This window comes from Diabrotica undecimpunctata, chromosome 6 (genome assembly GCF_040954645.1).
Source record: "Diabrotica undecimpunctata isolate CICGRU chromosome 6, icDiaUnde3, whole genome shotgun sequence".
NCBI lineage: Eukaryota > Metazoa > Arthropoda > Insecta > Coleoptera > Chrysomelidae > Diabrotica > Diabrotica undecimpunctata.
In genome coordinates this window covers 131,503,167-131,529,647 of record NC_092808.1, presented here as the reverse complement: position 1 = coordinate 131,529,647, position 26,481 = coordinate 131,503,167, and the positions used below count along the sequence as shown (strand labels likewise).

Below are 26,481 nucleotides of genomic sequence, written 5' to 3'. Positions count from 1 at the left end.
TTCAATATTTTTGGTCCATTCAGATCAAGAGTGTTCGTAGAAATATGACGATAATCCGTAAACAAATCTTTTATGTAATTTGCCCAAGTCTGTAACTGTTCTTCTTTATCTACAATAAGTTTGTTGTTCTCGTCTATTAACCTACCAAACTGTTTTTTCTTGTAAGTATAAGTAAACTCCTTGATTTTTTTTATGCATATTAAAACTATCGTGTTTTCGTTCTAGCTCTTCTATCTCTTGACATTTTTCTTGTAACCATTTCTCTTTGGATTCTTTTATCTTTCTGCTGACAGTTCTATCCAGTTCTTTATATTGTTCGGGATTATTCTTATTTTCCCTCCTTCTGTCCATAAGGTGTAATATTTCATCTGTCATCCATTCGTTCTTCTTCTTCTGCTCGTAGTCACCAATGACTTCTTTCGCACCGATGCTATAGCATTCCTTAAGTTGATCCAGTCTCTTTCAATATCATCAGTATTGGTTGTTAAAACAACATTACTATTAATGCTATTTGTAAGCTTGACTTTTATCTCGGGATTTCTAAGTTGATCCATATCTAATCTTTTGTTATTCTGTTTCTGGATTAAGGTGTTTAGTCTGACTCGTAATTGGGCTATACTTACGAGGATTATGGTCAGAGTTTATATCAGCTCCAGGATATGTTTTGGCTGATATTATTGCGTTACGGAATCGTTTGTTAATTGTTATAAAGTCTATCTGATTTCTAACGATGTTCCCAGTCCTGTCCTGTGGTGACCTCCAAGTGTACAATCTTCTTAATGATAACTTAAACCAAGTATTAGTGATAATTAAGTTTTTCTCCTGGTAAAACATATTGTCAAAAAGTATAATTATCAAAAAAAAAAGTTGAATTTAGTATGAGAGATAAACCTTTTTGATGCTCCCACGCTTTGAGGCAGTGGTAATTTAAGCACTATATCTTGAAAATCGAGTGCATATGGTTCTTCTTTTTCTTCTATAAAATAAAAGTTTTGTTGCGTTTTCCCATAAAATTTTACTATACAACTAGTATCATTATCAATCGTTTCCAGTACTTTAGCCACGTAATGTTTAACTAACTTAACCAAAGCAGAGTTTAACCAAAATAAAATCTCATACTACTATATAAAGATCCATTTCTGATTGAAACTCAGGAAAATCATGCTCTTCAACCATATTATCATAATCCGTTTCATCAGACGTCTCACAGAAGGATATTTGTTAATCGTGAAGATAGTGAAGATCGTTATCTTCACTATCAGATGAAGAACTAGAAGGAAGTTTAATCAGCTTCTTTTTTACTTTTTCCTTACGTTCTTCTTCTCTTGGCGTTGACTTTTCTTGCTGTTTAACAGCTCGAACATAATAGCAAGTTTCTCTGGTGTACTGATTAATATTCTAGTTTTCCCTTTCTTACGCATTCCTCTGTCTTGTAATTCTTTTCTAGCTGTCGCTTTTGGAAACGGAGCTATAGACTTTATAGATAGTTTGAAAGGCATATCGGTTAAAGTTGACGTATATTCACGCTGTAGTGCAGCTAACGACTCTGAAGTCGGATCATCAGCTTGAAAAGAAGTAGACGGAACAGGAATAGAAACGGAAGTAGACGGAACAGGAATAGAAACAGATGTAGACGACGTAGATAAATGTTCAACTGGCATTAAAGTCAAATAATTGGAAGTTGGGTCACCAGGAGCACTAGATGAGGTAGATTTACCAGCCATTGTTGTTTCCGGTCGATCTGTGACATACGATTACAGATATGATTTTTCTGTAAAAATATTGGTGTTAACTGGCCACAAACCTGTAACCTCAAAACTTTTATCAATGTTTTTTGGTGTGAACTCTTGTAGATGAGCTTTGCGTGCAATTCCTGCAACGTCATAAATACTTATTGGTTTACCAGGATTACTTAACATCCAGTTTGAAGACATTTTTTCAACAATAAAATATAGTTTCAGTAATTGCGACAATTTTCTTGTTTTCGATTTTTCTGACATCCAGTCTTCTGCAGTTTTGTGGTAAAAAGTTTTATATGGACCAAAAACCCCTCGGTCCATGGGCTGCATTTTATGCGATGTATACGGATGAATTGTTAATAAAACTACATCGGAATTTTTGGCTTTATCAATTATGTCTATTGAAAGATGCGTATCATGATTATCCATGATAATCAGTATCGGCTTTTCCTAGGTAGGTTTCGTATAAGACATTATGTGTTCCAAAAATTTCAGAAAAATCTTTGCTGTCGACCACCCTGAAGGATTTGCTGCTCCAATGCACCCAGGTGGACTTCCATTTGTTATGTGGTCTTTATAGTGCCTACGAGGAAATATAACTAATGGTGGGATAGTTTTACCTGCTGCATTTATACAAGCTATCATTGTAACATTAATTCCCCTTTCTGCGAAGGTTAAACTCCCAAGTTGTTCAATAGTCTTAGGCGCTATTATTTTAGATGGTTTGTGTACTGTAAAATTTGAAGTTTCATCCAAGTTATATATACCTTCAGGGCCAAATTGATACGTCATCATAACATCAGTGTAATTATTAAAAAATTGCTCAACATTGTTTTTATTAAAACTAGTGGCTCTAGCTAAACTTGTCGCTCCTGGTTTCCTTAGAGATAACGCCGACCATCTCATTCTATATTGAACTAGCCATTCCCGGGCCTGTAATTTGCTTGTCTTCTCATGAATCTGGTATTTTTTTACCCAAGAGTGTGGCATAATTAAATGCCAATTGACTAGTTCGGATTTTAGTAAGTCCCAAATGAAGATAGGCAGCATTTTCTAGATAATCAAACAGTTGCTTCTTATCTCTAACACTAAATACTTTATGAAAACAGTAGTTTGGTGGCGAAACTATGACATCATTTATACTAGTAACCAAGTTATGTTGCTTTTTCATCTAATTGTGTAACGTTGATTTACTTATATTCCATTTGTTCGCCACACTACGTATAATCATATATTCGTCAAAACTTCCGGTAATGCCGCCTTCAATGACCCTTGGGGTACATGTTCCCGTTTTCTACCAAGTTTACCAAAAATAATTCTCGTTACACAAATTACTCACGCCGAAAACGCTCGTGTACCTTTGGACACGTCTAGACTAGAGGTACAATCAACGGTGTGTCCACAGGTACAAGCAGCGCAGATTTAAACTTTTAAACACGCTAATCTATTTTAGGTTATGATGAAACTAAAAATATTATGCAATATTTGCATTATTAAATAAGTATTATCTAGATTATTACTCTTTATTCTGATATCAAAAGTTTTCTCAATAGCTACAGAGATTGTCAAAATAAATGTTGGTGCATCAGCGTTCCACGTTAAGAAAATAACATTATGCTTATGGAGATCAGTGTTGCCAAAACTCTCAGGCATGCGGTTTACTAGATTGTCGATATATTTTTCGAATTTCCATTTTCAATTAACATTTAACTGTAAAGAATAACAACTGAAGAAGCACAAAGCCTTATTATCATTATGTAGTCTCAGAGAACGACATAAAATCGCTGACATACGCACACCGTATTATTTTAAGTTGCAATTAGTAATTAGATATACGCATTCCAAGCTGTCCGTTTATTTGCTTTTAAATCTTTAATAGCCGGCAAAGTGCATGATTTAACTAAGCCATATTTTCTACTGATTTCTATGATTCATGGTATATGATATTCTTACCGAAAAACAAATAAACTGTCGTTACTATCATTAAAATAAGATAAAATAAAATTATCTTTTGTAAATACTATTTATTTAATTAAAATCATTTTCCCTACTTTTCATCTCTTGTTTCGAATGGGCACTTTTGGTCAATTACGTTAAAAAACATTAATTTAATTCATGTCTGTGAAAACGAAAATACAAATTATACAACCCTGAATCGTGCTTGTGTTCATCGTGGCATCGCCGCGCTTCTATCGTCCATAAGAAATACATGGACCTTTCTCCGCAATGTTATTTTCTTAACGTGAAACGCTCTAAATAAACTTATTTTTTTCAATAAAAATCTTCAAAACAAACTCGTAGCTGTAAATACACAGTAACAAACACGTTGTTCACACGCTGTTGCCAACTCTACATAAATAGTTGACGCTTTTTAGCTACATACTGTTTGTAGTTTTCTAAATACTTAAGTTGTCCAAAGGTACAAACATCCAGAGGTACAGATCGGTTATGAGATCAACAAAATGGACAGTCTGGTTTATTTTACAGGCTTTTAGATATGGCAGTAATCAACTCATGTCTAGGATATAAAGGAACTGCTGAAAATCTTGACGTACCCATAAAACACATCCTAGATGATACACTTTCGACAAAACTTGGCTTAAGCCCTTATATTACTTGCTAAGTTGCCTGCGAAGAAACGAGGAAGATCTACAACATAAGTCCTTCTTTCAATGGTTCTCTGATTTCTCTCACAACAAGTAAACAACTAAGAACTATGACAGATATGCGTTTTAATAATTTAAGCCGCTTCCCCTATTTTGTGATAAAATAGGACGGTGCAAAGAAGCCTATTATAGATCTCGCACATACATAAAGTGCACAAAATGTAACTTATCTTCTTCTTCTTCTTCTTCTTCTTCTTCTGGTAGCACTACAACCCGGGATGGGCTTTGGCTGACTGCACAACTTGCTTCCATCTTGAACGGTCGTCCATAATAGTTGGGTCAGTGGGCAGCCCCATTGTTCTTAGATCTGACCATATATTGTCTCTCCATCGCATTCGTGGACGTCCTAAGGGTCTTCTTCCTGTGGGGGCTTCCTCCCATATTAATTTGGCAAGGCGGTTATTAGGGAGTCTATGGACATGGCCAGCCCATTTAAGACGTTGGGATTTAATGTCTTGGACTATATCGCTCGCTCTATACATCTGCTTGACCTCAGCATTTGTTCTCATTCGGTATTGGTTGCTATTAATGTCGTGATAAGGCCCAAAGATTCTTATGAGGATTTTCCTCTCAAAACATCTAAGTTTTCTTTCAGTTTCTTTGGTCAGGGTCCACGTCTCACACCCATACATGAGCACCGGTCTAATAACCGTTTTATATATTCTAATCTTTGATGTTCGTGTTAGGCGTTTAGATTTAATAGTATTGTGGAGGCTGTACATACATCTACATGTAACGTATCTTTTTGTATTAATAGAGATAAATACTGTTTTCATTCATGCTAAATAAAAAATTGTATGCAAACCTGTTTATTATGTCTTTTTTATTATTTTTTATATTGAAGTCCTTCCTTAGTTATGATATACACCACACTGTAAATGGCTGACCTTGTATACCCAAGGATACAGACATGCAATTAAGTATAAATTACGGGTTTAAATAACCCATACTGAGAAAACGTTTTCATAATTCATGACTGAAAGGGTTAATTCAACCAAAATACAGTATGACTTTACACTTGCTTCAATTTTTCTGTGATGTTCGTATAATTCTGATTTATTCCCAAAGAAATGTTTACCGTAGACCATCGAGTTAGAATCTATGGAGAGGGCATCACGTGACTAAAAACGACCTCACTTCGGCGATATTGTTTTGACACTTTTGACAGATCGTATATGTTTGTTTACGTTTGTTATTTTTCGAATATTTTTAGTTTTATAATACTTTTATAGAAACTGTAATAATATATTTTGATAGTGCATAATAACGGTTTCTTGTTCTCAACGTAGTTGCAGTGGCAGAAGCAATATTAATAAAAAATCTTCAGGAATAACGTTCTACAGGTTAGTAAACAAATATGTAAACAAAGTAATGGCCCGTACTTCAGAGAATAAATTAATAGTATTTGACTGTATTAATTTATCTTTATATATAATATATCGTGTTTTTAGTGTTTACCGCGGGATAAATAAATCATAGTTTATTAAAAATGTATTGCACTTTGTAGATTATGATTAAATCTTCTGAATAACTAGTCATATTTTTATAGTAGTTTTAATATTATTGAGTCCGGCCATGATCCCACCGCCATATTGGTATCACCGTTAGCCACGCCTACCTACGCCGTTTTTAATACACACGTTAATATGCTCATAGCTTCTCCATAGATTCTAACTCAATGCCGTAGACACCACACCATAGAACCCATAAATATATTTTTGATGTTGAATATTTTTTGGAACCCTCGTATTTTAGTATAATATGCATCTTATTGATTAATATTGTTGTTTATGCTTTATTTTACTCATGAAATTGTATCTCGTAACGCCTTTAATAACAATATTATTGCGAATTAACTCGTCACTAATCGTTTATTTCTGTTTTTAATGTACAAATTACGTGATAGAGACAGTCGACTTAGAATATAAACGGCGATTAAAGCCAACGAACTAGACTGTATTGGAAATTACCTTAAAACAGACAGTGATAATGACATTATCAGAGTCATAAGTCCAAAAGTCTATTGATAAAAAAAGACCTCTTGATATTATTTACACTTATCGACAATGTATTGTTTTTTAAATAAATTTAGAAATAATAAAAACTCTGGTATCTCTCCAAATGTTACATAATCAAAATTTAATCTGAGCAATCGATAGAATCAAATAGGTTTGTTTTGTTGTTTGACATTTCTCTTTTTTCTCTTTGACATTCCTTTGTTTAATTCTTTTAATTTTTTACTTCTCATTTAATGTCTTTATTTTGTAAATTATTTTTAATGCAGTTTTTAATTTAAACCTGGTTAGAGTAAATATATGATAACTACAAACGAATTGATCGAGAGTAGTGAATCGATGTCAATGTCAAGAACCGCTATTCTATAACGCTACACGTGACGACGCTATCTTGTGGGGCTATTTCCGTGACTCTTGCCTTAGTATTTTACTGCAGAGAAAAAAAGTAATACAACGCCTGTATGGAAGCTTCGCTTCAAAAAGACAAAAGGACAAAGGTTTCTTGCTGTCAGTGTAATATTGCATTATGTATGGATTGTTTTAAGATATGTATTTCATACATATGAAAAAAAAGTTCAAAGTTCATAAAAATTAAAAAGTCGAGGCGAAAGGGTTAAAAAAGAAGTCCAATGTAATGTTCCCATGAGGCGATAGGAATTTAGAACAGTAGACTCTGTTTTTATTTTAATATCTCTGTTATTATTCATAGGATAAACACACCAAAAAACAAAAAGAAATTATTTGAGGTATACCATAAAATTTAAATAATAATAAGAGGTTTTACCTAAGGTATTTTTAATAAATAACTATATTTTCATATTAACGATGTCATATTTCTCATTTCAGGCTGTTGTACTAGAAGGAAAATATTGGAAACGAAAATTAGCAGCAGTAACCGCAGAGTACAAACGATGGCGCATGTTTTACAGGAACAATATTCTGGGACACGTTACCAAAGATGTCACAGATGCGGTAAATATTTACTTAAAAAAAATAAACCTAACACGTAATTATAAATACTTCTCTTCTAGTTATTGGATATAGATCTAGGGGAATGGGACACTATGACGGTAGACAACATGATGGTGGATGAGGATTACATGGGAATGATGAGTGATACTTTATTTTCTACTATTGCCAATCAACCATTTGTCTTCCCAGACCCAAGGGAAATGGGTAAGTTGATGGTTGGATACAACTTGTAGTGAATTCGTATTTAAACTTTTTATATCAAATTGATCTAAAATCGTGTTTACAAATTATTGCAAAAATGCATTTTTCTTCTTAACTTGTCAAATCCAATTGTGAGTGTAGTAGCTCCACTGCATATCTATCTGTGTTATATATCACTAAGTGTGCATAGATAATCGGAATCTATAGTTTAGAGTCGATCCTGAATGTTTAAGAGCAGAGAAATTGAACTATACAGAGGTTCCAAATTGTTTGAACTGGCAACTCTTGACAGACTTCAAACGACATCATCCTGCTCCTTCCAGATTACTGCTTCATCACATAAACAATCATACCATTTGCGAGATTCAAATTTTTCTCGCTACAGAGCATCAGTTCAACCAGCACATTCACTATGATTGCTTTACCTCAGACTCTCTCACACTCCTACCTTTCTCTCATCTAGCCCTCGTGTGTAAACATAATATACTTCGCCGTATTTTCATACCCTCCTTGGTAAGGTATGTCTTCTTCTTGCTAATCCGTTTCAGGTAAGAGCTGAAACAACCATGCCATATGGACACCTGAGTCAAATGATAGTTTACTTCCCCGTGGACATGAGTGACCCATGTCTTAAGGTTAGTCATAAGACACGAGATCCAATCAGCATTCTCCCTCTCACTCATCAATCTGCTATACCATTGATTGATATCACTCTATCTAGTACCTTTCTCTGTATTTTGTATAGCGGTCTTACATATATGTGAGACAAACATATTATGCGTATGAGTCTTCTTTTATCTTATACTGTTTTATCGTGATTTTTAATCGATTAATGTACTTAGGAACTAATCTATGGTACCGGCAGTGTATCGGTATGTACATGACATTTGATATAATATTTTGACCATAAATTGTTTTTGTTAGCCAAAGCAGGAATAGCAGACTTTATACAACCCAGTTTAAATCCATTACAGCCAAATTTGGAGGATTATATGGATTTGGATCCCTTTCCAGGTAATAATTTATTACCAAAATAGCTATTTTAATATCATATTACTGATAACTAAAGACAGATATAAACATAACACAAAGGTCAAAATAAGCACAAAATTTTTTGTAAAAATATTTAAAATATTAATAATTTTCGAAAACAAAGCACAAAGTACACAAAGCACAAAGTATATAAACAAATATATTTGTTATATTTGGATTTTATTTTGCGTAATGAATACGCTTTTTTTAATTTGAATTAGCCGATATCTCTTCTAAACATGATGATTCTATAATTTTTTAATATTATTTTTAGAATTAATTAACAGCAAACTCGCTACAGTACCTGAAGAAACCCCCACATCACAACAGTCTATACTTTGGGGATACATGGATAATAGTTTACATAGTCCGGAATCATCGCTGGAGGTAAATATTATAGTTATTCTAAATAATAATTGAAATAATCAAATTGTATCTGTTTGACATGACCATGAATATGTAGCTTATTTCTTTATTCGATTAAGAACGCTTTATGGCACAGAGCTATTGTTACTTGATGAATTTTGATATTGGAATATGAACCATTAAAGAGTCCACTCGATATATACTAGCCCAAAATAGCGAAGAGCCTCGAAGTGCATAGATGATAGAGAAAGAACTACAAGACTGAGATGCACATCTTTAGCAAATTCAGAACATTGTTGCTAAGTCTAGTCCAATAGTTGTGTTAGAATATCCCTTTTATTTACAATAAGAATACAATTTCTGGTAACTTACTCATTATTGTTTGTTCCGTTCGAGTTCGGGGTCTCAATCTGCCTACTCCTCAGTGTCGAGTGACGACTGGTGTTACCCTGTATAGCTGCGTTTATACTTTCAGTATGCGCGTGAATGGTATATGCGGAAACGGTCTGAGCGAGATCGGTTGAGGCGGGGGTCGCTGAAGCAGCGATTGCCGAATAATTCTCGATATTACGGAGCGGATAGAAGCAATGGTTTTTGCTTTTTCGAAATCTATTTTGTGACCTGTCTGCATATGATGTTGGTCTAGGGCTGAAGTAGTATCGGAATATTTTACAGGTATAGAATGTTCGTAAATACGGTTGTGGATTCGTCAGTTCGTCTGTCCTATGTATGTACGTGGGCAACTAGAACAAGGTATCTCGTAGACACCATGGTCTTCATTTTGGATTTGGTCTTTTACGGATCTGACTAGATTTGACAACTTGGAGTGAGTAGTTAAGATGATTTTAATGTTCCGAGGGTTAAGAGTTGTACTGATCTTGTCATTGACACCTTTGATAAAAGTTAGAAACATTTTCGGTTGATCAGTTGAGCTTTTTCTGGATCAGGATAATGTAAATTATAAGAAGAAAACATGCTTCGTTATGGCCCAGGGAGTTTTTGCTAAAGTGTTTTCCACCGAAAAAGACCGCTTTGCAATTAAATGCTGGTAACTTTATTACTAGCGGACCAGATAAGCGGCGATGTATTTTACATTATCTTTATGAATAATATTTTACTGCTCTGTTGTTTCAATCAGCACTGCTCAACAAGTTATCGTTTATTGGTTTTAATATTTTAATGCAATAGTACGAGTACGGAATATTTATTTAAACAGTGAATTTATTACATGTTATTTTTTTTTTTTTAATTTCTTCTGACGTATCGTATAATGTAGGTTTACCCAATAATCAAAGTTATGCCTTTACAAGAACATATTTGAAAAATAAGGAGTACCATGTGTCCATAATAATTGTAATCTCCTTTATACATACTTTAAAAATTTGTTTAGTAATGTATTTCTTAAATCCACACAATCATTCAAAAATGATTCATGATATTTAAAAATATCGTTCTGTTAACGATACTGTTATCGACAAAGTAGATAAAATTCAAACTTGTCATATTACACTTCTGTTTATCGTTAAAAATTAATTGATGGTCGTGGGTTGTATTGGTGTTATTTAATAATTTAACAAAATATATAATCAGCAAAAATCTTATTTATAACATGCTGTTATCTCCATAAGACCGGCGTTTAGTTGTGAAAGTCGTAAGTTATTTCAATTTGGAAAAAATAATGTGGGTCCATTGACATCTGTTATGACAGTTCAGAAACGTACATGCGATACTTGCGGTATCTCAGAGAGGACATTCCGAAGAATTAATAGCATGAGTGAGGATGAAATAAATAAAGTAAGTAAGAGAAATCGTCGACATCCAAAAACTTTAGATTTACTCCAGTCAATTAAATTTGCAATTAAAAATATTATATATAATATGTATAAAGCCAAAGATGTAACAATTAGTGCTGTGTTACAAAAAATAAAAGACAAGGAACTGTGTGATATTAGTTTAACAAGTTTGTGGAGAGTGCTGAAACATTTAGATTTTCGATATAAAAGGACAAATAATAGACAAGTATTGTGTGAACTGTCAAATGTTTTTTCAAAACGGTGGAATTTTTTTAGATAATACATGAACAATGAAACGTCTGATAGTCCAAGGCAAGTTGTATTTTTAGATGCAACTTGGATTTTCGCTAAAAAAGGAAATACGTCAAAATCAACCTGTCAAGATGGCATCACTAAATCTTATTCTTCTAGTCGTTTCGGTAATGGTAAACGCTACATTATACTTCATGCTGGAAATTATGAGGGTTTTATTCCTGACGGTAGTTTAATTTTTTCGTCCACAAAGAATACAGGTGATTACCATGGAAATATGGATGCAAATATTTTTGAAGAAAGGTTTGAAGAAAATTTGTTAAAAAAATTGGAGCGACTATCCATAATAGTGTTGGATAATGCATCCTACCACTCAAGAGTAGAAGAGAGATTTCCTTCAAGCAGCTGGACAAAAGAAGAAATAAAGTTGTGGTTGACAGAAAAGAAAATTTATCACAGTGACATTAAAAGTCGATTTACTTCAAAGGTGTGGAGAGCACAAAATTCAAAAGAAAATTGTTACTGACCAAATGGCTCTTAAATATGGCCAAGAAGTTCTTCGACTTCCGCTCTACCATTGCCAATATAATGCAATTGAGTTAGTTTTGGGGCATAGCCAAAAATTTTTATGATAAACATGCATCCAAAACAACAGATGACGCTAGCGATCTTAGTTTATGGAAAGAATCGCTACAACAAATAAAGGCAGAACAATGGCAAATGTAGACATACGGAAGACATAATCGTTCAGTGTTTTCAAACCGAGCGAGTTATAGATGAGGTCCGACCTCTAATTATTCGGATAGACAATTCAGATAGTGACGACTCTGATAGTGAAATATCAGACAGTGAATAGGACAAATCTTTTGCTAAAAAGAAGTAACAAAAAAGTGTTTCGGGAATTTAATTCGAACTTTGTGGTGTGTTTTAGTTAAACGATAAAGTACCTTCGATCTAATTACTGGACTGCATACTCTCAATAGCTTTGATATGAATTACTGGACTACACGTGTTTAAACCTTTTGTTTTGCTGAAAACTCGGAAGTGATTTAATGCCAATTTGTTTCAAGGTTATATTTAATACAGTGTCTGTAGAAAGTAAAGTCTTTGATGTATTTTATTCAAATTTGGACATACCAGCTTGGCAGGTATTTTCCAATTTTACTGCATGCAAAACCATTCGTATAATTTTCACTCTACGCAAAATAGAAACGTTATAGAGACCTTGGTGAACATTTGATGTCGACAAATAATTTCGAGTATTCGAAATATTTCGTCCCACTTCTTTTAACACGCCCTGTGTATACATATTATATTCATTTTATTTGTATTTGATACAGTAAAATCCAATATTATTACTGAATATAAAATACAGGAAATTAAATATTTTTACTTTTCAAGCGATCGGAATTAAATATTAACGCCCCACTGTTTGAGGCCCACTGGTCATATCTTTTGCATATCGGCCGTCGTAGGGTAAAAGGACTTTATTTACGATTGGATTGTATAAGTAGCTAGAATATTGCGTGATATTCTAACCAATTCTAGACGTTTCAAACAGTTTCAAATTCATGTAAAATGTTTAAGTTAAAAATATAAATAATGAATGCAACATAATTACTTTAAAAAATATTTTGTAATTTTTTATACTATTAACACTAATAACATTTTTTTACATATTACAGGTGCACAGCATAGATCCTTCGATTCAAGTTAATCCTTACCAGTTATCCCCTGGTCATCAAGTCCAGCAAGTACCACAGGGATCTGTAGTTGAGAGAAAACCACAACAGCAGTCTCAAAACTTGTTACCGAATAGATACAACGACATGGTGTTACCGCAACAACAACAACAGTATCCTGTATCACCGCCATCTTATCAAACTGTGATCTCTAAAAACAATATTCAGAAGCCACCAAAAACTAATTTGGTATATAGTAAATCATTGGATAATATTTATCCGACCTATTCACAACAGAATCCTGTTGGACAAAGTATAGATCGAGTTTCAAGTAAGTATAATGTTACGGGATTAAGTAAGTTGTTAAATCAAGTATAAATCGGTAATCAATTGCAATATTTTTAAGATATTCAAAGATTCCAATTTATATATCGTCGGCATACTGCCAAAAGTGACCAAGTCATGTTTAGGTAGTTTCGAGAAAATGAAGTGTAAAGTTTTAGAAGTGCCTATAAAATCGAACATGATAACTACACAGTTTTGAAGGTTTTATGTTTCGAGGGTTAGTCATCTAGAGGCAAATACTTTAGTTAATAATAAAATAACTCTTATGGTAAACTAACAAAAATGCAATAAAGATGACTTGGTCACTTCCGATGTAAGATAAAATTAACCAATATGACTTGGGCATGTCTAACTTGACATGGTAAAACTAACGTAAGAACCGACAAAAATAAAAAAAATTGTTTGTAGTATAGATGTTTATTGCTTACATACAATAAAATTAATCAATATCAATATCGCTATCTGAATCTGATACTGCTGGTTCTGGAACTCTATCAAGCGCCTTATTATTCACAGGCAAAGACTTATACCAATCATGATATTCAGGCAGAATTATGCTACTTGTTCTGTTTTTCTTCTTTTCCGTTATTGGTAACAACGATTTATATAATGGCTGTAGATCCATCGCCGTTGCTCTTGGTCTTCCTCTTCCAGCTACCCGAAGCACATGAAACTCGGTCTCTGAAGGTCTGTATTTAAATAAAATACATCCTGGATTAGCCTTTTCATACCTCATGCATTTTATTCTTAGCCATTCAACCTTGTTTCCTTTTTCATCTTTGCTTTTATTTTTAATTAAGGTATTTGCTAGAGCTTTTAAGTCAATGAAATCAGAAAATCTTAATTCTTGAACATTATAGGGACTACAACTTTTATTTTTATTGCGATTAGAACGTGCAAGTCGGAAAATGTTTAAAAGGTCATTGTGTGTAAAGATGCATACGTTTTTCTTTGCTTCTTCGATTGCAGAATGCATTGAGTCCACTTCCATGTATGTGTGCCCTTTCTCCAAAAAATTATGTTGGATAACATCAAAATGCATGTGGTGTACAATATACAGAAAGAGAGCAGAAATAAATTGATTTCGGTTCTGTCCACTGCTGCTATCAGAAAAAACACTAATTTCTTTTATAGTAGTTGAAATACTTTTTATCCAGCAGAGTAACGCAGTTCCTATTTCACAACTTCCCCTTTGACCATTTAATTCCGTCCAAGAAAAGCAGTGAGCATTATTGGGTTTCGCAGCTTCATAAATAGTCAAATTGTAGGCACATAACTTCCTTGTATAATACATTTGAGAAACGGCCGAAGTTGGAATATTTAAAACGCTTTGTAGATCAAAAGTTGCACTTATAAAATTAGTATCTGCATTTGCTCTAACCTTGTCATTGGCCTTGAGTCGATTTGCTTCGTCACGTCGCGCAATATGAGCTGTGTAATCTTCATCCGATATTAATTTCTTTTTGTGTTTCTCGCATACTTCACAAAGATCCTTTTTCGGGTGAAAGAAAGATAAATTAAATTCTTTCCCAAATATACGACGATAAGTAATTTCGGAAGCGTATGGTTTATTATCTTCTTTGCATTTATTGACGTATAAGTCATACATCTTGGAAATTGATAAACTTGGATCTAGATACTGTCGCTTTGAAGATTTTCTGCAATAATGGGAGTCCATCGCAGGAAAGCTGGCAATATGTTCTCTTACTATTACTATCATGTCTTCAGATGTTTTGTTAGATGGAACATGATGACCTCTGTTATCTGAAATAGCAAACAATCCATGTTCATTTGCTCCCTTCAAAGCTGTATCCACAGGCCCGTGGCTAATGCAAAGAGTTTTAAGAAAGAATACTTTGCACACTTGAATTCTGTGCTCATTCTTCTGGAAATAATATTTCCTAGATGTTTCCTTCTTAGTGCCTGTTCCAGTACGAACCCTTCGATATTTTGGCTTAGTCCACGAAACACAAGATAGAATAAAGTCCTTTTGCCTTTCATACTGTAACTTCCAGAAACTTGCGCATAACTTGTCACGTTCTTCTTCAGAAAAACTGGTTAAACACTGAAATTTACAGTTTTTGCAGTTGACCTTTTTTGGTTTTTTTAGACTTTTTATACCAGTTTTACTTACGTAGGGAATACTTAACGATCTGTTCTGTTTGGCAATATTCTTCTTCCATTTTTCTGGACTGGCTTTTTTCCATCTTGGTTTTTTTACTAATACTTCATCCTCACTACTTTCATCTTCAGTGGCAATGTAATTATCATCACTCTCTGTTCCAAATGGTTCTGATTCAGTCTAACTCGTTGTAAATTCAGCATCTACATGCAGTTTGATAGGTATTTGATTTTGATTACCACCCGATGAACTGATATTGAGGCTAGTAGTTGGATCTGAAATAAAAGAAGTTATCAATAATCTCTAATCATTTCACTCGTATATTATTTATGTAATACCCCTTTGGCATAACTTGAAATATTTTATTAAAAATAAATCATAATCAATCAAATACAATAAAAGTAATATCTAACCTATAACGTAATTTTTGGAACATAATATAAATAATTACATACCTGTAAGGTTTACTGCAATTTCATTTGTTAAATTTTCTGCACACAAGGAGGCTATGTACTTCCCCCTGGAACACATTTTTTGAATTTTCTTTGCGTTAGGACAATGATTTTGACACAAAATTAAGTATCCTTGTACGTAACGTCTACTTAAGTTAAATTGATCAGACAAGTTTAATAACAACAACCTACCGAAAAAGTCGCCTTGGTCAGTTTTGGCGGTAGCGAATACCAGTATTATGACTTAAGCATTCTAAGGCATGCCTGAAACTAGGCAACCATATTTATATCACGAGTTGGGCATTTTTTCTGGAAAAGATCTTATAGTTTTAAGTCATTTGGTCAATAAACATCAAAATGAGCTTTTTTTGACTTGGTCACTTTTGGCAGTATGCCGACGATATATATATATATATATATATATATATATATATATATATATATATATATACATCGGTTTAGAACGTCTTTCGACGTTGTCCGATACCTAAACACCATCTCTTCCTATCTTCGCAGTCGTTTGTTGTTTAATTTCTTTCGCTCATGGACTTGTTTATGCCGTGTTGCCATTCTAATCTGGGTCTTCCTCTTTTCCGTCGACCTCTCGATTGCCATTCTACTACTTTTTTTGGGAATCTTGTTGCTGGCATCCGTTGAACATGCCCATACCACCTTAATTGTTTCTTCTCTATATCTTGAGTTATATTTCCTTCTATTCCCATACGTTGTTTTATTACATCATTTCTGATTCGGTCTCGTCTGGAAATACCTAAAGATCTTCTCACTGCATCCATCTTTACTGCTTCATGTTTCTCCATGTTTCAGCGCCATAAAGAAGAGTAGTTCATGGTCTCATATATATTAAATTTTCTTCCTTTCGTTATCTCTTTACTCCACAGTCTACCATTGAGATATCCTAAGACTTTCTTTGCTTGAGTGATTCGTTTTTCTATTTCCCGTGTATCAGTTCCTGTATTGTCAAAGGCAACACCCAAGTAGTCATAGCTCTAACAGCAGGAAATATGTTGTCCGTTTTCGAGGTCTATGATATTTGACTCGTTTCCAATACAAAGATATTTGGTTTTTGTTGTATTGACATTCATTCCCCAGTCGTTATATTCTTCTATCAGTTTTCTAAGCATGTACTGCATGTCTTCCCTGTCGGTCGCTAGCACTACCTGGTCATCACCAAACTGGAGTGTATATATACATTCATTGCTAAGCTCTATACCCATCCTATGCACCTTTCTTTTCCATCTTTCCAATGCTGCTGCAACATATATCTTGAATAAGGTTGGTGAGATACAGCATCCCTGTCGCAAGCCTTTTGTAACCAGGAATTCTTCCGTTAGATATTTTCCTGTTTTTATCTGTGCCTTTGAGTCTCTATATAGTTCTTGTACAGCATTTATCAATGTGTGGTTGATGTTAGATCTTTTCAACGTTGTCCACAATTTTGTTAAGAGGATGTTGTCATATGCTTTTTGCAGGTCTACAAAAGTAATATGAGTTTCTAGATTCTTAGCCGATCTTTTTTCTATTATTTGTTTAAGACAAAATACGTTATCGGTGTATGATCTTCCTGCACGGAACCCGCTTTGTTCTTCCTCTTCATTGTGCTTATATTCTTCCTTGATCATATTTCTCAAAATTCTTCCATACAGTCGGCTCAGGGTGCTGGTTACAGATATGCCTCTATAATTATTACAATTCCTTTTATCCCCCTTTTTGTGTATTGAGGACATGTATGCCGTTCTCCATTGTTCTGGTACTGGGTGTCCATTTAGACATTGATTGATCACATAAGTTAATTTTTCAAATAGTTAATGAGTTCCATTCTTAAGCATTTCAGCATAGATTCCCTCAGGACCAGCGGATTTACCATTCTTTAGGGTCATTACAGCCTTCCTTACTGTTTCGATGTCTACCCTCGCTTCCTCTCCTTGTATATGTACTGACTGTGTTTGGGAGTTCGCTAGGTATTCTTGTCTTGTCTCTGTCAGCAAGCTTTCATAGTGATCTTGCCATTGTCTTGGTTTTATGGTGTGTATGTGTGCTTTGTCTTTTCCTGTATTTTTTATTGATTGTATAAAATTCCATACCTCTGTACATTGCTTCCCTCCGATGTATGTATTGATTTCTTGACATTTCTGATCCCATGTTTTATTCTTTTCTTGTTTTATCATTTTTCGTAGTTGTCTATCGGTTTCTTTGTAAGCTTGATGGTCTTCAGTATTTTTTGTATTTAGCCATTTTAGATTCTGTTCTTTTTTCTGTTTTACCATATATTCGATTTCTTCGTTCCACCATATTTTGTTACTAATTTTGTTTTGCTGTGTCCCGAGTGTCTTCTTAGAGGCCTGGTGTAAACTAGCAATAATATTCTCGTAAATATCTGAAAATGTTTGTCTCTATTTCTCGTAGTTTTTCATCCAGTCGTCGTTGGTATAGCTGTTTAGTACAATCATTTATAAAACTATTGAAATTGTACTTCGGAGTGTCCACTGTCTGCAAGTCTTACTTGTCTTCTAGGTTTTGGTCTCCGTGTATTATCTTAAGTGGGAACAAAATTTTCGCTCTTACTAAGTAGTGATCGGATCCACATGTTATTCCTTGGAGAACTCTTACATTATTCTACTGCAAGATTCCAATTTAACTTTGCTTAAATAAAATAGGAACTGTGACCTAACAAAGAAAAATGATTTCATAATTCTAGTAAAGAAACTTGTAGATGGAGGAAGACCGTATAGACTCTTTAGTAAATTCTTTGTAATAAAATAAGCCGTTTTTATAACAAAAGTAGCTTTTGCTTTGTTTAATCTTCACGTGTTTAAATACTCTTGTTGTCATTAGTATATCAATTCGGATAATATTAATAAATATTTCAATATTTGTAGTGAGTAATGCATCGCAAATAACTCAAATTTCTTCACAGCTAGCTCAACCTCAGCAAAATACAAAAAAGTAAATTCAGACAATATTAATATGAATAAATATTTCAATATTTCTAGTGAGTAATGCGTCACAAATAACTCAAACCTCTTCACAACAAACTCAACCCCAGCAAAATCAGCCACAGCAGCAGCAGCAACAACAACAACAGCCCCAAATACAAAAATATCTTGGTTTTAAATTAGTTCCAGTTCCATCTCAAGATCCAAACCAGGGGTATAAATTTTCACTTATGACCACGCCGACTATCAAATTCACCACAACTCAACAAACACAACAGTCGATGATCCAAAATTATCCTGGTTTGCCTCAATATTCGAATGTTCCCCGACCTCCTACTGTAAGTAAATTATTACAAATTTTTTGTATTGAATATTTTACTCTGCATTGTCTTTATCCATATTATTTCCTAGAATGAAGACAAACAACCGAGGAGACGTGGAGGAACGAGAGGAAGGGGTAGATCTCGATCAAACACTAGGGAGCCTATAAAAAAGCCGCCCTTAGTTTCAGCAGCTAGTGATCCATCTCTACTGACACCACAGAATAGTGTCATATTGACACAATTGTTAACCAATAGTAAGTACACATTACAACTTCTACCTTTAAGTTTTATAAAAACCAAGTTAATGTTTTGTGAATAGTTCGTTAGTGTGTCGCTGGTTCATCAATTGTTTGCTTGGTCGCTTCATGAATGCGTATGCTGTTCTTCGCAAGTTGGGTCTAGTAAAATCGGCAGTTCTTTAGATTTTTTCTATTAGAGATGTCTTCTTACAGCCTACTGTTAGTTAGCACATTTTATTCAGGATTACATCATCTTTTTTGTCGTTTGTTGATGTGGACCAGACCGGTCAGGCATACTTTGCCGTAGAATAGCAAATCACTATCAGCAAATCAGCTATTAGGACGGTCAGTCTGGCCACCCACCTGTAAGGATATTGTTTATGTCTGCCACTTTCTCAGGTTAACAAAAGAAGAAGATACAGAATGGGAAACAAAGAAATCAAAATACTCTGTTATGCAGTCGACGCAATATTGATAGTCCAAGATGAAGATAGTCTTCAAAGACTGGTCCACAGAGCAAAACAATTTAATATGACAATCTCATCTCAGAAAACTAAAACAATAGTAGTCAGCAAAGAACCAACCAGATGTAAAATAGAAATTGATGGCATCAGTATTGAACAAGTACATCTGCCTCAGGAACAAGACCCGACACAGCCACAACTGAGAGATCAAAAGAGAAGTGAAGACATTAGAAGAAAATGTAACGTACAGTGTATATAGTACAATAGAAAAAAAGAATGGAATAACCACAAGCAGAATGTAGGAGACACGTGTCGTTAAAATAGCAAGAGATAAGTCACCAATCGGCAGAGGAAGTATCGCACAAAAGATGGAGTGACAACCTTCCATATAGGTATTAATCCGCCAATGAACAAGCAGAATTGCTTAAAAAGAGGAAGAAGAAGAAGAAGACTTTCTTAGGTGCTTTCTCACAGCATAATCTGTATGTCATATGTATGAAAATGGAGATTATAGGATATTAAATGAGAGGGAGATATGTAATGAGTTAATAAAAATATTTATATTAAATTCACACATTGTAAATATATTTCAAACATTTTCTTTACCTTATTTTGTTATTTCAGACACAGAACCTGCAACGACTGTTTATAATCGTAGTATAAGTCAAGGTGCTCTTGAGATGCTTCCAGGTTCATTACAAATCAAAGAAGAATCAAATTCGATACCCATACTACCACAGCCTTCGACCACTACACTAATTTTACCCGCCCAAGTCAATATGACGACAGCACAAGCATCTTCAGATACGGTAAGCATGCTTTCATGTTTTAATGTTCTGCAATTATTACTAATAGTAAACAAGTACTATACAGTTTAGAAAATGTAAGTATCCCATTCCACCTCCAAAACCATACTGGTCGTGCGTCATTTCTTCTTCGCACATTTATAACCTGTTGTGAAGTATCTTTAGTAAAGCTTTGAATGCTTCACTCATACGTTAGGGTCTATTACCTGTATGTACTGGAAAATTTCTGATTTGTTAAGTAGATGCAGTAAAGCTTTGAGTGCTTCACTCATACGTTAGATCTATGACCTGTAATTACTGAGTAATTTGTGATTCCGAAAACTAGCTGTCTTTCCATTTCTTTGGTGGTCTCCCTGGGTACCTTCTTCCGTTTGGTTTCCTATTTCTTACAATTTTTACAATTCTATCTTCTCCCATTCTTGTTACATAATGATTCCAATTTATTCTTCGTTCTCTTTCCAATCTGACTATATCTTGGACATCACATCGATCCCATCTAGATTTCCCTAGGTCTTAATGTCTTCATATTAACTATTCTTAGTGCCTGTTTTTATTTATCTTGTTTTTATCATGTAACGATGGCACCTTCATTGCTTGTCGGCGACTGGCCGTCTCTCTGTATGCCCGCATTCCCACCAACAACCTACCACTACCATCGATGTGCGCTATAGATGGAATACCGACAAAAGTATAAAACGCCGTGAACAATTGACAGGGAACCAAGTTCGATCCGGATTATTGTACTGGTAAGAGCTTTTAACTCCTCGTATCTGAGTACTGATTAGTGGCCTACGTCCTTTTTTCCCCATACCTGCGATGGAGTATTGATCGATCGCTTCCGTTCCTCGTCTGAGTCGAGTATTGATCGATCGTTTCCGTCCCACCTCCTGTTACCTGTGCAATGCTGAGTATTGGTCGGCCACAGTCGTTGGATATTGACTGCAGTTTTTCCTTTGTCTTACCCATCCAAACGCTGCTTGTCTTTCGTTCACCAGCATCGACTTCGAACCGCAGCCCGTCGATTTTATTTACAAGAATTCGTCTTTTTATTTTTATTGTACATATTGAATAGAAGTAAATTTTATTTTTGTTATTTATTTGAATATATATTCATTTCAATTAAACTTCGTTTTACTGAGTCTGGTGTGTAATAGATCTCTTCTCGTAAAGGTGCCTATCCTCAAGTGATGTTGGCGACCACATTGACTCATCTTATTCTATTCACAGCAGCTCGAAATAGATCAGTTGACGTTAGACCAGTTCATTTCCTAAGATTGGTAAGCCAGGATATACGTCTACGTGTAGAGCCTCTCTTGTCTCAATCTTGCTTTTTAGTATCAACTGTAAAAGTCAGTATAATAGAGCTATCCGTCACAGTCGTGTATGTGTCGAACTCAGGTTTTATAATCGTTTTTTATCACCTTAATTCTTGTGCGAATACTGGCTACTAGGTGGTCGGTATTTGCATTAACGCTGGGATATCGTTTTCACCTGTGTGTGATAATCTTTGATTAATAACAATTTAGTATATTTGATTGCGTATTATTGTGTCTTTTATAAATAATGGAAAAATCCAGGTCTATAATATATAAGGATGTTTCTTAAACCAAGTTTTTACTGCTATCATATCGAGTTGAAATATGCAGCAGGTTATTAATATTCAACAAAAAAAATATAATAGAGTGTTGTGAAGAAGATTTATCAGTTATCAGCTTATTAAGAAATGTATGAAGGACACTCTGATCCAATGAATACTAATTTATTAAAGTAATATTCTCGTTGACGCTTCTAACAATATTTATACTTTTCAGATGTTACTAAGTTCGTATAGTAGTTCAAACAGCCCTGTGATGGACCCTCTGGCCCAAAGTATTCATTCACCCACTTCCTCACAAGGTTCAATCGGCTCTCCTGGCGGCGAAAGTTCGAGTCATCGAGACAGGAGATCGGTGCACATACATGCCGAACAGAAACGGCGTTATAATATTAAAAATGGTTTTGATATGATTCATTCTCTTATACCGCATCTTAATCAAAACCCTAATGCTAAGGTTAGTATATCATGCTATTTATTTGATTATTTTTTTAAATGTTAACTTTAAAGTAACTACTACTTGTAAATTTAGTATATAAAATATTGAATGCAATAGTGAACACATTTTCTTTTAACATCTAACGTAGATCTTCTAAACAATAATAAAGAAAAAACTCAATTTGCTTGATTTTGCATGTTTACAGGTTCTTTAACTGAATGTTTATTGTTTTATGAAGATATGGCGACATCATAAGCAAATATAGCAATACTTATAGGAAGGTAGGTTTATTGTGTAGATTAAGAGCAATATGAGTTCCACTATTGAACTGGAACGAATAGTTGTGATTTAATTTGGTTTTTATTTAAGCCAGCTGGTATCGTACTAGACTTTGCCGAAGGCGTTTGTAACATCAATAAGTACTTACTGGAAAAGGACCATTTATGGTTTCAAAACTTTTATTTTTAAAGATGATCTTTTCTAAGATCAATCACCGTGTTTCGAGTTCACGTAAAGCCATCTGTAACGGCTACATGTCTTCGTCATGTTAAGGGCGCTTGCGCGCCGTGAAAACCCTAACAATAGATCTAAGCCAGAAGGTTACACAAACTTTACTTTTTTTAATTAAGAAAGTGCTCTTATGCTAACACGGGTACAGAATCTAAAATCCGACGACCTGACTCGGAATCTCCGGATTTTAAGGGAGGGAACAACACAATTAATGCAAAACAAGGTTTCGAACTCAAACTAAATATTATTAGAAAGGAGAATGAGTTAAAACAAAACGAGGAGAATGAGTCAACAACACGAGAGGAAGTAAGGAGAAATACTCGTACAATATTTCAATCGGAACTGCTAGCAATCGATTTTTGTGCTCAAGGTTTCCTGAAAAAGAATACCTCAATTGATCCAAAATATTTATTGGTCAAGCTGCTCTGAACACTGTGAAGTCGATGACTTATGAGTCAATAACAGCTTGGAACTGCATTAAGTATCTGACAGGGCGCAAAGAAGTAATTTTATTGTGGGTGCCAGGGCATAAAAGAATTGTTGGTGGTAATGACACTGGTCTTACCAAAGGAATGCTACTTTTATAGGAGCGGAGCCATTCTTCAAGTACTTCAATTTTCCTTTGCCAGGATATTTTTGTACAGAAGTATTGTACTTATGAAAAAGGATTTTTTTCATTTCTAAGTCGATTCTGCCCAGTTTTATTAGAAGCTGAGGAGAGTATTCTTCACTTATGGTTTTACTTTTTTTAAGATAGTCAATCAACAAGATTCCTTTCACATTTTAATACATCGACGCCGTGACCTTCCCCATCGACCACACTGGTCTTATTTTTGAGCTGAAGAAACGACTTCTATCCACTGCTTAGGCTGCTGTTTCATTTCGTGTGTGTAGTGGTGAATTCATGTTTTCATCTATTCTAATTATCCAAAAAAATCAGTTTTATTTTGCTCGACAAGCATTTTTCGGAAATTTTGAGCGAATGCTTTTTTTTTTTTTTTTTTTTATTAACACCTGTGCGTTGTTTGTATACTGCTATCTGGTCACAAATGACCAATTATCAGTTATTTTCTGACCTAACATAATAACAGCAAATGATTAAATCTAAGGCTTACCCTATGGCTTACTCTTATTTTATCTATTAACTAATGCACTACAACTAACATGCAATAATTTCACAGCACTATACTCTGCTTTTTACACTAAACTGTTACACATTTACACTAGCTCACATGGTTTTGTCCTTATGAGTCTTCTGTTGTGAATTTATTAATTGTTAAGTCTTTAATTTATAATGTCTTGTTCTTATCTTAATTCATTAAAAAGCACAATGACTGATATTTATTTATTTTCACTAAACATACATAATTTATTAAAAAGCGAACGTAACATTTTATCGCGAGCGCGTCGTCCGAATTAACTGTTTTCAAAATAAAAGTTCCTCCATATTTATACGAAAACAGCTGCTCTAGAATCCCATGGATTTTGACCTCAATTGACCTGGTTTCGCCTCGAATGGACAGGCCTAATTCCGGAAGATTCGAATGGAACCAGTTTTTTTTATTACTTGGAGTTTATGCCAGCTATTCGAAAGGTCTCGTATATTCTAAAACAGAACAGCATTAGTCATAATATAATACGGTTATTTTTAGGCCAGGATTTTTATCGTAACATTGCCCCCCTCTTAAAAGATGGTTCCTCCTGGAACCTTGTCGGGACTGGAACCGGAACTGTATGCTGGTATCGGCAACTGGACCCTCTTTTACAACTTCCAGTTGTATAAAAATGACAAGGGACGGTTTTCTCTCCGCACCAGTAACTATGCGGATTGCAACAGACTAACACCTGGACTTCGGTGTCTTTGAAGATCTCCTCCACCATATTTCGGATAACCCTCCAATCTAATTGGCGGCACTCCAACTTTGGCATGGCTAACTTTTGCACGTCGGACTCTAGTACGTGCTCTCTCAATTGAAGTAAGGCTTCCCATACATCTCGGTAGGTAGGTTGGTCACGGGCAGTGTCTTTTGTTACCAGGTAGAAAAGGTAACGTGATGCATCTTGGAGTTTCAAGGTTTTACCGGGAGCTGGCACCTGGCATTGAAGTTCTGCAACTCGACCAAACTTCCTTCGAAAGACGGATGCCAACCCTGGTGCGTCTTTGATACTGGCCGGGATGGTGAGGGCCAGCGAGTAGTCATCGGGGAGCGCTAGTAGATCTTGCTTTTCTTCAGTGGTAACACCATGTCTCGCTTTACCGGTACCTCCATAGGCACCCATGAATTCCTCAAACGTGAGGTCAGACACATCGTGGACTTGGTTTACTTCCACTTCTTCATCTACGTCGTGGTCACCTTCGAAAGACGCCAGCCGGTTATGGTGTACTATCATCGGCTTTCCCTTCGGAATCTTGCTTATTCGGTAGATGACATCGTTGATCTTCTCCATAATGAGGTATGGACCTTCCCAAAACTGCTGCAATTTGGGAGAACAACCTTTTCGCTTCTTGGGATTATACAGCCATACTTTGTCGTTCTTCTTAAAGCAACCCTTTTCGGCTTGTGTATCGTACCGTTTCTTCATTCGGTCGCTAGCGATCTGAAGGTGGGAACGGACCAACTCATGTACATCGTCCATTCTTCTTCGTAATTCGATCACATAATCTTCACCTGCTACATCTTCTCCAGGTCGACACCCAAACTCTAGATCACAAGGTAGTCGCATTTCGCGTCCGAATAGGACTTTCGCTGGTGTCTGGCCTGTTGATTCGTTAACAGCAGATCTGTAGGCCATTGTGAAGAACGGAAGGTATTGGTCCCAGTCTCGCTGATGATCGGACACCATCTTTGTCAAATATTTGCCAACTGTCCTATTCATCCGTTCTACCATACCATCAGATTGCGGATGATATGCTGTAGTTCTTGTTTTCTTCATGCCTAGTCTATCACATATTCCTTGGAATAGATCGCTTTCGAAGTTCCTGCCTTGGTCACTATGGATCTCCAAAGGCACTCCAAATCGGCTGATATATTCTTGGATCAACTTATCTGCAACGGTGGCGGCCTTCTGGTCTGGAAGTGCGTAAATCTCAACCCACTTAGTGAAGTAATCCATTACTACCAGCATGTACTTGCCTCCATTTTCACTTTCTGGAAATGGCCCAGCGATGTCCAAAGCTATTCTTTCAAACGGGCTTCCAACATTATATTGTCTCATAGGAGCTCTCCTTTTTCGGTAAGGCCCGTTACTCGTGGCACAAATAGTACATTTCTTACACCAGTCTTTTACATCGTCGGAACTGTTCATCCAATAAAACCGTTCCCGAATTCGCTGAAGGGTTTTCCTTACACCAAAATGCCCTCCCGATGGACTGTCGTGTAACTGACGAAGTACTTCGGCTATTCTGCTCTTTGGGATCACCAACTGTCTTCTCTTCTCTGAACCGTCATCATTTTCTAGGACTCGTTTAAGCAAGCCATCTTCGATGATAAATGAGTCCCACTGGGCCCAATACG

General features: G+C 35.2%; 1 protein-coding gene across 2 annotated transcripts in view; it reads left to right on the top strand.

The window, feature by feature from the left end:
• The window catches only part of Mondo (MLX interacting protein mondo), a 120,836-nt gene that overhangs the window by 73,351 nt on the left and 21,004 nt on the right, over positions 1–26,481 (top strand). For both annotated transcript variants that reach the window (XR_011951278.1, XM_072535426.1), the window contains exons 4-12: positions 7,267–7,392; positions 7,452–7,596; positions 8,518–8,607; positions 8,900–9,012; positions 12,722–13,049; positions 18,649–18,929; positions 19,003–19,168; positions 20,242–20,426; positions 22,235–22,474. Coding sequence is in view for 1 of the 2 variants with exons in the window: in XM_072535426.1 (XP_072391527.1) it covers positions 7,267–7,392; positions 7,452–7,596; positions 8,518–8,607; positions 8,900–9,012; positions 12,722–13,049; positions 18,649–18,929; positions 19,003–19,168; positions 20,242–20,426; positions 22,235–22,474 (1,674 nt within the window). In the remaining variant the exon portion in view is untranslated. The remainder of the gene's footprint in view (positions 1–7,266; positions 7,393–7,451; positions 7,597–8,517; positions 8,608–8,899; positions 9,013–12,721; positions 13,050–18,648; positions 18,930–19,002; positions 19,169–20,241; positions 20,427–22,234; positions 22,475–26,481) is intronic.